The sequence below is a fragment of the Hyla sarda genome, chromosome 4, assembly GCF_029499605.1.
Source record: "Hyla sarda isolate aHylSar1 chromosome 4, aHylSar1.hap1, whole genome shotgun sequence".
Classification (NCBI taxonomy): Eukaryota; Metazoa; Chordata; class Amphibia; order Anura; family Hylidae; genus Hyla; species Hyla sarda.
In genome coordinates, this window is record NC_079192.1 from 52,847,869 (window position 1) to 52,860,099 (window position 12,231).

The window sequence follows — 12,231 nt, forward strand, 5'->3', positions numbered from 1 at the left end:
TGCCTTCAACTCCTGGAATCTTTTAGCAGCTTCTTCAAGAGCTAAAACAAAACAAAAACCATAAATAATAACACGTAAAGGAACAGTAGAAGAGGAGGACTTAAAGGGGTTAGCCAAGGGAAAAAAAAAATACTTTTCTTTTAATATATCAACTGGCTCCAGAAAGTTAAACAGATTTGTAAATTACTTCTATTAAAAAAATCTTAATCCTTTCAGTACTTATCAGCTGCTGAAGTCGAGTTTTTCTTTTCTGTCTAAGTGCTCTCTGATGACACCTGTCTCGGGAACTGTCCAGAGTAGAAGCAAATCCCCATAGCAAACCTCTGTGCAGTTCCAGAGACAAGCAGAGATGTCAGCAGAGAGCACTGTTGCCAGACAGAAAAGAACAACTCAACTTCAGCAGCTGTTAATTATTGGAAGGATTAAGATTTTTTAATAGAAGTCATTTACAAATCTGTTTAACTTTCTGGAGCTAGTTGCTATAATAAAATAAAAAGTTTTTTCCTGGAATACCCCTTTAAATAGGGCTTGTGCTCACCTTTCTTGAAAGTTTTGTTCATACTGGTCTGGCCCTCGGCAAAGCTTTTATCCCCTTCTACATAAGGAAAAACACGACCCTGGTGCACCCAGTAGTAATCATGTGAGCCAAAGAAGAAAACTGGAAAGTCTCCTATGACATGCTTCAGCCCCTGGATATTCAATGGGACAGACTTTGGGTTGCAGATTTCCGCCGGCCACCACCTGGAAGTATCAGAAGGATTTACTATTGCACGCTATGAAGCAATATTTACATGTGTCATGCACGTAGCCGCTGAGTATCACACTATTTGGCTACGTTCACACGTCCGAATTTCCATGTGAAAATTTAAAGACCAGTCTTTAATTTTGCACAATTCTGCATAGAATCCCATTGAAGTCAATGGAGCTTAAATTTCTGCAGAATTCTTTGCTCTTTAAACACACAATTTCAGCGCAATTCTGCAATTCCGTTCAGCAAGCTTTGTGAGGAATGCCGCCGTGTGAACGTAGCCTTTATCAGCTATGGACAGTCACTGAACCAGCAGGGCATGTGACAGATGTGAGCTCAGTGGTCTGAAAGATTAAAAGGGGTATTCCAGGAAAAAACTTTTTTTAATATATCAACTGGCTCCAGAAAGTTAAACAGATTTGTAAATGACTATTCTTTTTTTTTAATCCTTTCAGTACTTATGAGCTGCTGAAGTTGAGTTGTTCTTTTCTTCTCTAAGTGCTCTCTGATGACACCTGTTTCGGGAACTGTCCAGAGTAGAAGCAAACCCCCATAGCAAACCTCTTCTACTCTGTGCAGTTCCCGAGACAAGCAGAGATGTCAGCAGAGAGCACAGTTGCCAGACAGAAAAAATCAACTCAACTTCAGCAGCTGATAATTATTGGAAGGATTAAGATTTTTTAATAGAAGTAATTTACAAATCTGTTTAACTTTCAGGAGCCAGTTGAAATAAATAAAAAAAAGTTTTTCCTGGAATACCCCTTTAACTGCATTGAATCTTTAACCACTCTACTATGTCTGTGCCACCTGGTGAGCACTTACCTGTAGTTCCCTAGCTTAACCCATACGATCTGCTTGTAGTGCAGCTTCTTCCCAGTCCTGCAGTCGTTGCAGCTCCAGGACCCTTGTGGCATCTCCATGTTAAGACAGGAGGGGTGGAAGGCGGCTGGACATGACTCGCAGCACAGAAGTTTGCCGCCTCCTCGGATAAACAGACAATTTTATTAAGGCTTCTGATGAAGGTGTGATGGCAACTCTCTTGGTGCAAACAAAAGGGTTGCATAGCAAAAAAAGATAAAATTTACAGCGAAATTTCCAAATCATTCAGCAATGGTGACCTGGAGAACATCTCAGATCTTCTGTGTATATTGTTGTGGAGATCATTTTCTCCTCCCACCTGTTCATACAAGTGTTTTATGCTGTGGTCACAATAGGGGCTCACCACCGAACATCATTTTACATCAGACATCTTAATACAAAGACACTGAACAAGCAGGAGAGACATGAACTCAGTAACCTACAACACGGGATCGGTAGAGGATTAGTAAAGAATTCATACACCTACTTAAAGGGGTACTCCGTCCCTAGACATCTTATCCCCCTACCCAAAGGATAGGGGATAAGATGTCTGGTCGCGTGGCAGTGACTTCATGTGCGGGGCGTGACCGTGACCAGATGTCTGGTCACGGCCACGCCCCCTCAATGCAAGTCTATGGGAGGGGGCGTGACGACTGTCACGCCCCCTCCCATAGACTTGCATTGAGGGGGCGTGGCTGTGACATCATGAGTGTCGCTCTAAACGAATGCCGGGTGCAGTAGGGAGACGGTCACGCCTCGTACATGAAGTCACGGCCACGCCCCCTCAATGCAAGTCTATGGGAGGGGGCGTGACGACTGTCACGCCCCCTCCCATAGACTTGCATTGAGGGAGCGTAGCTGTGACATCATGAGTCTCGCTCTAAACGAATGCAGTAGGGAGATGGCTGGGGTCCCCAGTGGCGGGACCCTCCACGACCAGACATCTTATCCCCTATCCTTTGGATAAGGGATAAGATGTCTAGGAGCGGAGTACCCCTTTAAAGGGATATTCCAGGAAAAAACTTTTTTTTATATATCAACTGGCTCCAGAAAGTTAAACAGATTTGTAAATTACTTACTATTAAAAAAAAAAATTAATCCTTTCAGTACTTATGAGCTTCTGAAGTTAAGGTTGTTCTTTTCTGTCTAAGTGCTCTCTGATGACACCTGTTTCGGGAAACGCCCAGTTTAGAAGAGGTTTGCTATGGGGATTTGCTTCTAAACTGGGCGTTTCCCGAGACACGTGTCATCACAGAGGACTTAGACAGAAAAGAACAACCTTAACTTCAGAAGCTCATAAGTACTGAAAGGATTAAGATTTTTTAATAGAAGTAATTTACAAATCTGTTTAACTTTCTGGAGCCAGTTGATATATAAAAAAAGTTTTTTCCTGGAATACCCCTTTAAGGTTTTATGCAGTTGATATCTATGCTGTAAAATGGTGTTAAAGGGTGCCCCTAAGTGGAAGATTTAGCCACAAACCCAATAGGTATTTCTGAGGAACATTTTGGTGTTCCTTCACATGTACCAATGAGATTGTGACATCAATAACTCAGTGTTTGCACCTTTTGACTGGAGGGTACAAGACTAACACGACAAGAAAATACACACAAGCAAAAACACCTGCAAAAAACAGGAAGCCAATTCAGAGAAACTATGATAACCAATAGGAAGTTAAAGGAATATTCCCTTATCAAATGACATAGCGCTAGGATATGAACATGCATTAGGATCGGTAGAGGTCTGATCTCTAGGACTTCACTAATCCTAAGAATTATGGGACTGTAGTGCTGACTCAGATCCTTCACAGCAGCGCTCCCAGCTACCTGGCAGTGCAAGAACCTTTTATTGTAATCAACTGGTGCCAGAAAGTTAAAAAGATTTGTAAATGACTTGAAATAAAAAATCTTCACCCTTCCAGTAATTTTTAGCAGCTGTATGCTACAGAGGAGATTCTTTTCTTTTTGAATTTCTTTTTTGTCTTGTTCACAGTGCTCTCTGCTGACACCTCTGTCCGTGTCAGGAACTGGATGTGGTGAGGAAAAATTACCTTAAGGTAGGCGCTCAGAAGTCCAGAGAATTTTACAGCCAAGTCATGGAAGTGAGTTAAGTTCAGGCTTTATTTGTTCATAGCATCAATAACGCGTTTCGGGGTCAGCATACCCCTTCTTCAGATTGACAGATTTTTTTCCTCACCACATCCAGTTCATTAACAGGATTTCTCTTCGGATCCATCCTGAGACCTGCGGGCCTGCACAGAATCCTCCTTTTACCTCAGATAGAAGTTACATGCGTATATAATATACGCTCCAGGTGTATATAATATACGCTCCCGGCCATCTATCAGACCCCCTATCTACCCCACTTTTTGTGGGAACCCCACTATCTCCCAGGGTAATGCACTAGGCGCCTCTGTGGGCCTTTCCCCTTTTTTTCTTCTCTACGTGTCAGGAACTGTCCAGAGCAGCATAGGTTTGCTATGAGGATTTTCTCCTACTCTGGACAGTTCCTGATACGGACAGAGGTGTCAGCAGAGAGCACTGTGGACAGGACAAAAAAGAAATTCAAAAAGAAAAGAATTTCCTCTGTAGCATACAGCTGCTAAAAAGTACTGGAAAGGTAGGGATTTTTTTTTAACAGAAGTGATTTACAAATCTGTTTAACTTTCTGGCACCAGTTGATTTAAAAAAATAAAAGTTTTCCACCGGAGTACCCCTTTAAGTTTAAAGAGGTATTCCGGGCTTAATTAACTTTAAACTATCCTACCCATTATGAAGAATTATGCTAGTCTTACATTTACTTGCTATACCGCTCTTCCGTGGATCGTCTTCTTTTTCATCATTATATGGTCCCCCGGGTCTAGCGTTTCCTTTCAGGTCCTGATGATGTTCGTCTTACAATCCTTTGTGGCTCGAGGCGGCAGCTGGTATACGGGGGGGCTTGGCTATTTCTTGTATTTCCTCACAAGCCAGCCCCCTGATGACTTGGCGGTCCATCTGTACATCCTGACGTGTCGGCGTTCCCGGGGTTATAGCCGAGATCACGGGACGCCGGCAAGTCAGCACGTACAGATGGACCGCAAACGTCATCAGGGGGCTGGCTTGTGAGGAAATACAAGAAATAGCCAAGCCCCCCGTATACCAGCTGCCGCCTCGAGCCACAAAGGATTGTAAGACGAACATCATCAGGACCTGAAAGGAAACGCTAGACCCGGGGGACCATATAATGATGAAAAAGAAGACGATCCACGGAAGAGCGGTATAGCAAGTAAATGTAAAACTAGTATAATTCTTCATAATAGGAAAGATAGTTAAAAGTTAGTTAAGTACGGAATACCCCTTTAAAGGGGTACTCCGCTGGAAAAAAATGTTTTTGTAATCAACTGGTGCCAGAAAGTTAAAGATATTTGTAAATTACTTCTATTAAACAAATCTTAATCCTTCCAGTACTTATTAGCTGCTATTTGCTCCACAGGATGTTCTTTTTTCGTTTGGAATTTCCCTTCTGTCTGACCACAGTGCTCTCTGCTGACACCTTTTTAGGAACTGTCCAGAGCAGGAGCAAATCCCCATAGCAAATCTATCCTGCTCCGGGCAGTTCCTGTGACATGGACAGAGGTGTCAGCAGAGAGCACTGTGGTCAGACGGAAAATACATTAAAAAAAGAAAAGAACTTCCTGTGGAGCATATAGCAGCTGATAAGTACTGGAAGGATTAAGATTTTTTTTTTAATAGAAGTAATTTACAAATATGTTTAACTTTCTGGCAACAGTTGATTAAAAAAAAATGTTTTCCAGTGGAGTACCCCTTTAAAGGGGTACTCCCGTGGGAAACTTTTTTTTTAAATCAACCGGTGCCAGAAAGTTAAACAGATTTGTAAATGATCTTGATTAAAAAATCTTAATTCTTCCAGTACTTATTAGCTGCTGAATACTACAGAGGAAATTCTTTTCTTTTTGGAACACAGAGCTCTCTGCTGACATCACGAGCACAGTGCTCTCTGATGACATCTCTGTCCATTTTAGGAACTGTCTAGAGCAGCATATGTTTGCTATGGGGATTTTCCCCTACTCTGGACAGTTCTTAAAATGGACAGAGGTGTCAGCAGAGAGCACTGTGGTCATGATGTCAGCAGAGAGCTCCGTGTTACAAAAAGAAAACCATTTCCTCTGCAGTATTTAGCAGCTAATAAGTACTGGAAGGATTAAGATTTGTTTAATAGAAGTAACTTACAAATCTGTTTAACTTTCTGGCACCAGTTGATTTAAAAAAAAAAAAATAATTTTCCACGGGAGTGCCCCTTTAAGGGAGTTGTGTTGTAGTTCCTCTGCACAGCAGGTGGCTGTGACTGCATATAGCAGTGTTTCCCAACCAGGGTGCCTCCAGCTGCTGCAAAACTACAACTCCCAGCATGCCCGGACAGCCGTTGGCTGTCCGGGCATGCTGGGAGTTGTAGTTTTGCAACAGATAGAGGCACCCTGGATGGGAAACACTGGCATATAGGCTGAATCGGCACTATGGTCCCTGCATACACAAGTGTCAGTTTAGGTCCCAGAGGTCAGATCTCCACAATCATAAAGTTATGCCATATCGTAGCGATGTGCCATCACTTCATGAGATAGGAATACCCCTTTAACACTATATGATGCCATGGTGAGAGTAGTGGTGCTTCTCAATTTTCCCAACAAGGATATTTTACGACAAAAGGCAGAGTTCACACTAGGCAGATTTGTTGCAGAATTTTCTGCAGTTCCAGTCAATGTGGATATTTCAAGCCTGCTGCATGTGAATTCACACTTAAATACTGTAATTTACAAGGTTCTGCTGCCAAAATCTACATAGAAAGGTAAGAATCTGTTAGTAGCATCTTGTGCAGTGAATTGTGGGACTTTACATAACGGAATGAAAGGAGTTATCCAGCCTGTAAAAATTGATGGCCTATGTTTTTTCTGTACGATTTGAATTTTTCCAATACCAATTCCAATTTAGCGCTTGCAGGGGGAGGTGACAGCTTCCGGCTCGCAATGTAATCGTTTCCAGCGCCACGGCCCGCATCTCATTCATCTAAAGCGCGGGCGGCCCGCATCTCATTCATTTATAGCGCCTGCAGCCTGCAACCCATTAATTTAAAGTGCCGGCGGCCCACATCTCATTCATCTAAAGCGCGGGCGGCCCGCAAATCATTCATTTATAGCGCCGGCAGCCTGCAACCCATTAATTTAAAGTGCCGGCGGCCCGCATCTCATTTATTTAAAGCGCTGGCCGCCCACATCTCATTCATTTAAATTGCCGGTTGCCCGCCTCTCATTTATATAAAGCGCCGGCGGCCCGGATCTCATTCATTTATAGTGCTGGCGGCCCACATCTCATTAATTTAAAGCACCGGCGGCCCTCCTCTCAATTATATAAAGCGCCGGCGGCTCGCATCTCATTAATTTAAAGCACTGTGGCCCGCAACTCATTAATTTAAAGCGCCGTGGCCCACAACTCATTTATTTATAGCGCTGGCGGCCCCGGGGGGGAGGCGGTTAGAGAGATATAGCAGCGCCCAGAGGTCACATATGATTAGTCCCTCGGGGGGGGGGGGGGGGGGGGGGGGGGAATACCGTTAAATACCGTGGAACCACCATAACTTACAAAAATACTGTGATATGCATTTTTGGTCATACCGCCCAGCACTAACAGCGGGCACTGGTGTCCCATTCAATGAGCCAAAGCTGCACTAAATGTACAGTGATGCAAGTGAACCCTGAAGAGGCGGTGGCTACAAGCACCTTCAAACAGGTAATCACCAAGGGTACTGATGGGCTGTCCAGACGATAGGCCATCAAGTTTTATAGGCTGGTCAGTCTGCCATAGATACAAACATAATAAGGTGGATTACAATACGGTACAAGATTAAGAAATCATTTGTTGTCCTCTATCTTTATTGTGATTGAAAATGGTATTGTTTATCTTCTCACCAGGCATCATATTGGTCCAGTTCTCATGGTAGTCATCTGATGACCATCATTAAGGGGGGGCATACCACATAAGATGCCATCACCACCTCCCCAAACAACAGAAATACATTCTCCAGTAATTTTGTGGGCAAATGCCGACATCCAAAACCAGCAAACATTATATTTCCTCTAAACGCTTTAGGATGCTACAGGTTCTCCACCAATACAACCTTGTGATCCAGAGGAAATATAGAGAGATTAAGCCATATAATGAACATAACACCACCTACAAGGAACGAGCGCCAAGCCGGGTGCAGGGAGCGCAAGCAGAGGGCTGAAAATAATTGTGTCTGCCAACGTGCCAGGATGGCTATAGGGATACACTATGGTATTACTGTCTGATCACACCACACAATACAGCTATACACTACAGAAGACTTTCCAGCAAAAAAGTTAATTCTAGGATCAATGACTACCTAACTTCTAAGAATAGCCCAGCCTTGGAATTGATGTACTTATCACTGGTAAGTACTCTGAGATTTATTTTCCCTTTTTTAATATACGTATTATATATGGGAATTAGTGTTGTGCTACAACTGTGAGCATTTATAAAAAGTAGCATGTACTGTCTGCAACTGCTCTATATACTGTTCAGTATGTCCTCATGGTCTCATGGCGCTAAGCTCTCCCACTCACCAGCTCTTCCAAGCCTAATCCCCCCACCCCATCCTCTCTCTCTCTGCCACTCTGTCCCTTCTTATCTTCTCATTCTGCCTGTCCCTTCCTTTCCTGTCTTTCTCTGCCTGTCCCTCCTCTTTCTTCCTCTGACTCTCCATCTCTCTCTCTCTGCCTCTGACCCTTCCTTTCTCTCTCTGCCTGTCACTTTCTTTCCTCTATTTCAGCCTCTGTCTCTTCCTTTCTCTATGCCTTTATCCATTGTTTCTCTTTGTCCCTTCCCTTCTCTCTGCCTCAGGCTCTTCCCTTTCTCTCTACTTGCCCCTTCCCTTTCTCTTACTCTGCCTCTGACCATTCCTATCTCTCTCTCTCTCTCTCTCTACCTCTGACCCTTCTTCTCTCTCTCTACCTCTGACCCTTCCTCTCTTTCTGCCTCTGACTCTTCCTCTCTCTCTCTGTCCCTTCCCGTTCTCTTACTCTGCCTCTGACCATTCTTACCTCTCTCTACCTCTGACCCTTCCTCTCACTCGTCCTCTGACCCTTCCTTTCTCTCTGCCTGTCGCTTTCCTTCCTATCTTTCTGCCTCTGTCGTTTCCCTTCCTTTCTCTCTTTCTCTGACCCTTCTCTCTTTATCTCTTTCTCTCTCTGTACCTCTCCTTCCTCTAATTTTGTGTCTGTCTCTTTCCTTCCTCTCTCTGCCTCTGTCCAATCTCTTCCTCTTTTTCTGCTTCTATCCCTTCTCCTACTCTCTCTCTCTCTCTGCCTCTGTCCCTACCCTTCCTCTCTCTTTGCTTTTACCTTCCCATACACCCATCAACCTTGGTTTTCCCGCTGACAGGTCTGCTTGCATATGAATATATTTGTTTGTTTAGAGAGAATAATTGAATCCCTTATTCCTCTATATGAAGCATAAGTATAGATAGGTATATACAGGTATATAGATACATATATATACAGAGGCACACTGTTTGGAAAACACTGATGAACATATTCTTCAATGTATGTAAGCATGAATCCAAATGCACTAATGCACAGTATATAGTGTATTTGTACCCATGTAAATATGTATAAATAAAAGCCTGTTTCTGTACCTATCAGTAACTTTACCCTGCCTAGCCTAACCTACCTTAATTCTGTGGTTATACCATAAAAGCCATCCATAAAGTAAATCTGTAAAATCTTGGAAGAATTTGGAAGAGTTGATGTTACGATAAAGATTTACACAAATGTGTCTAGGTCAAATAGCTATGGGTCGGGTAGGATTATTTTAAGCCCTTTAAAGCTGTTTAAAACTCACGCAGAAAGGGGAAAAAAAAAAAAAAAAAAAAAAAAAAAAAAACACACACCCAAAACGTAAACGCCATTCATTACAACTACACGTAGCGTGCAAAGCAGAGAGGCAGAGCGGGCACAGCCGAGTGCCAGGCAGGGACAGAGCTTTAATGGCTTTAGAACGTAAAAGATGAAATGCAGCTATAAGGGATTTCAATAGGGGGGCAAAAGCTATTTTTTTTTTTACAGTTACCTTTCTCAGATTTCTTTAGGAAAGCTGGCGAGGAGGAAGGAATCATAGGTATTTTCATCAACTCTGCACGCTTTGAGTCATTCAGAAGATAGTGGGACTTAAAGGACATAGAACTGACCAGGGTATAATCCTGAACTATCAGCCCTATACAAAACAAACAGAGAGATGCGGTCAATGAAAGCACCCATGATTCCACAAGGATCAACACAGGGTCGGGTGGGGGAGGGGGGGTGGAGGCTCGGGGAAGAGGTGGAAGGGGGGGGGGGGGGGAACAAAAATAAAAAAAGACAATGAGCAAATGGAAAGAAAACATGACTCAAAAAGAATGACGTGAAGAAAATGATGATATCAGCATAAGCACGTGGCTCTACCGAGACAGGGCGGCTACAAGGGTTGTCTGGGATTACAAAATCAGGTCTCCAAAAACAGCGCCACCCTTGGCCATTGGCTGTGTCTGTTATTGCAGGTCAGCACAATTCACCTGCATGGGGAGAAGCTACAACACCATACAGAGCCAGAATAGAATTGGACATATTTTGTCATCCTGGACAACCTTTTTAATGTTACGCCATTTTTGACTACTTAGCTAAACAGGTATTCCCATCTTGTCCCTTTATAATCGCCGGAAGACCGACCTCTGGGACCCTGACCTATCCGGAAAATAAAGGGGCTACAGCGCTGGTTTAGTGCCGCACCCCCATCACTGTGCAGGGAACACTTTAGCCCATATCATGCACACTCATTATCACTAGTCATACCAGTGTTTCCCAACCAGGGCGACTCCAGCTGTTGCAAAACTACAACTCCCAGCATGCCCGGACAGCCGAAGGCTGTCCGGGTATGCTGGGAGTTGTAGTTTTGCAACAGCTGGAGGCGCCCTGCTTGGGAAAACACAGAGACATACAGTGCTATCTGTTTTATTTTAAGCACAGCTGCACCCTTTTCTGTACTGTAACTGGGTAATGTGACCCATTCTGACACCCAGAAAATCACTGTGTTTAATGTGTCAGAGGAAGTGTTCAGTCCTGGGTCAGCTGACTTTATGTGGACTACAGGATGACATGATGACCTGTTCGATCCCTTCTAGCTGCTCACAGACCCCTCTCCGCCCAGCTCTACCTGTATACTGCTGCTACTATCTCAATGGGACCAGGATATATAGCAGTTTTCCATCTCCCCTGAGACTGCGTTCACCTATTGCTATAAGAAGTGGGGAGAAGCACTTAGTTCTTCACATAAGGGAAATGAGAACGCTGGTCTTAATGATAAAAACAAACGTTTGGGCCCTTGCTCTGTTTGGCTACCCCCGTACATATTAAAGGTGTTATCCAGGAAAAAACTTTTACATATATATATATATATATATATATATATATATATATATATATCTCAACACGCACCAGAAAGTTAAACAGATTTGTAAATTGCTTCTATTAAAAAATCTTAATCCTTTCAGTACTTATGAGCTGCTGAGGTTGAGTTGTTCTTTTCTGTCTAAGTGCTCTCTGATGACACGTGTCTCGGGAGCTGTCCAAAGTAGAAGCAAATTCCCATAGCAAACCTATTCTGCTCTGTGCAGTTCCTGAGACAAGCAGAGATGTCAGCAGAGAGCACTGTTTCCAGACAGATAAGAACAACTCAACTTCAGTAGCTGATAATTATTGGAAGGATTAAGATTTTTGAATAGAAGTAATTTACAATTCTGTTTAACTTTCTGGAGCCAGTTGATCTAAAAAAAAAAAAAAATAATAATAATAATAATAATAATAATAATTTCCTGGAATACCCCTTTAAGTGCATATACACATGCTATAGCTGCCAGGACTCAGGTGCCAGACAGTGTACAGAGCTTTTCCGTTGGTCAACCTTTACACATCACTAGGTCACCTGACAACTATTGTTTCTGATCCCTTTATACTACATTCAGTTTACGCACACTCAAAAAGAAGTACATTGTTGTCAGATCCCTTTAGTGGCACATTTGCCCCCCTTGAGAACAAAAGATCGGGTGGTGAAATCCAACACGTCAGATCTTTCTTTCTCCCTGACATTACCTAATGCAGGAGATTCAACAGAACCCCATCGGCATAAGATGGTCGGACAATCCAAAAATATGAATAAAAAATCAGCAGGTTTGGCCAACTTTATTCATGGCTTCTTTAAAGGGGTATTCTGGCTTTATACATCTTATCCCCTATCCAAAGGATAGGGGATAAGATGTATGATCGCAAGGGTCCTAGAGGGGGACCCCGCAATCTCTGTGCAGCCCCCAGCATTCTGTGTTGGGTGCTGCCTCCGATACAGGGACGTGACAACCCGGGCCACGCCCCATTGTGACCTTACACCCCCTCTATTCATGTCTATGCCGTCACGCCCCCTCCCATAGACATGAATGGAGGGGGCATGACGTGATGTCACTAGCGGGCGTGGCCGTGACCTCATGTCCCCGTCTCAGAGGCAGCACTTGGCACAGAATGCCGGGGG

The 12,231-nt window shown here is 43.4% G+C and overlaps 1 protein-coding gene across 7 annotated transcripts in view; it reads right to left on the reverse strand.

The window, feature by feature from the left end:
• The window catches only part of NSD3 (nuclear receptor binding SET domain protein 3), a 170,540-nt gene that overhangs the window by 35,896 nt on the left and 122,413 nt on the right, over nucleotides 1-12,231 (reverse strand). For 2 of the 7 annotated variants that reach the window (XM_056570934.1, XM_056570933.1), the window contains exons 14-17: nucleotides 9,748-9,891; nucleotides 1,571-1,730; nucleotides 539-741; nucleotides 1-41 (exon numbers count right to left, since the gene is read on the reverse strand). The exon at nucleotides 1-41 is cut by the window's left edge and continues 72 nt beyond it. In XM_056570934.1, the coding sequence (XP_056426909.1) occupies nucleotides 1-41; nucleotides 539-741; nucleotides 1,571-1,730; nucleotides 9,748-9,891 (548 nt within the window). The remainder of the gene's footprint in view (nucleotides 42-538; nucleotides 742-1,570; nucleotides 1,731-9,747; nucleotides 9,892-12,231) is intronic. The other 5 variants (XM_056570937.1, XM_056570936.1, XM_056570935.1 and 2 more) reach the window with 5 other exon arrangements.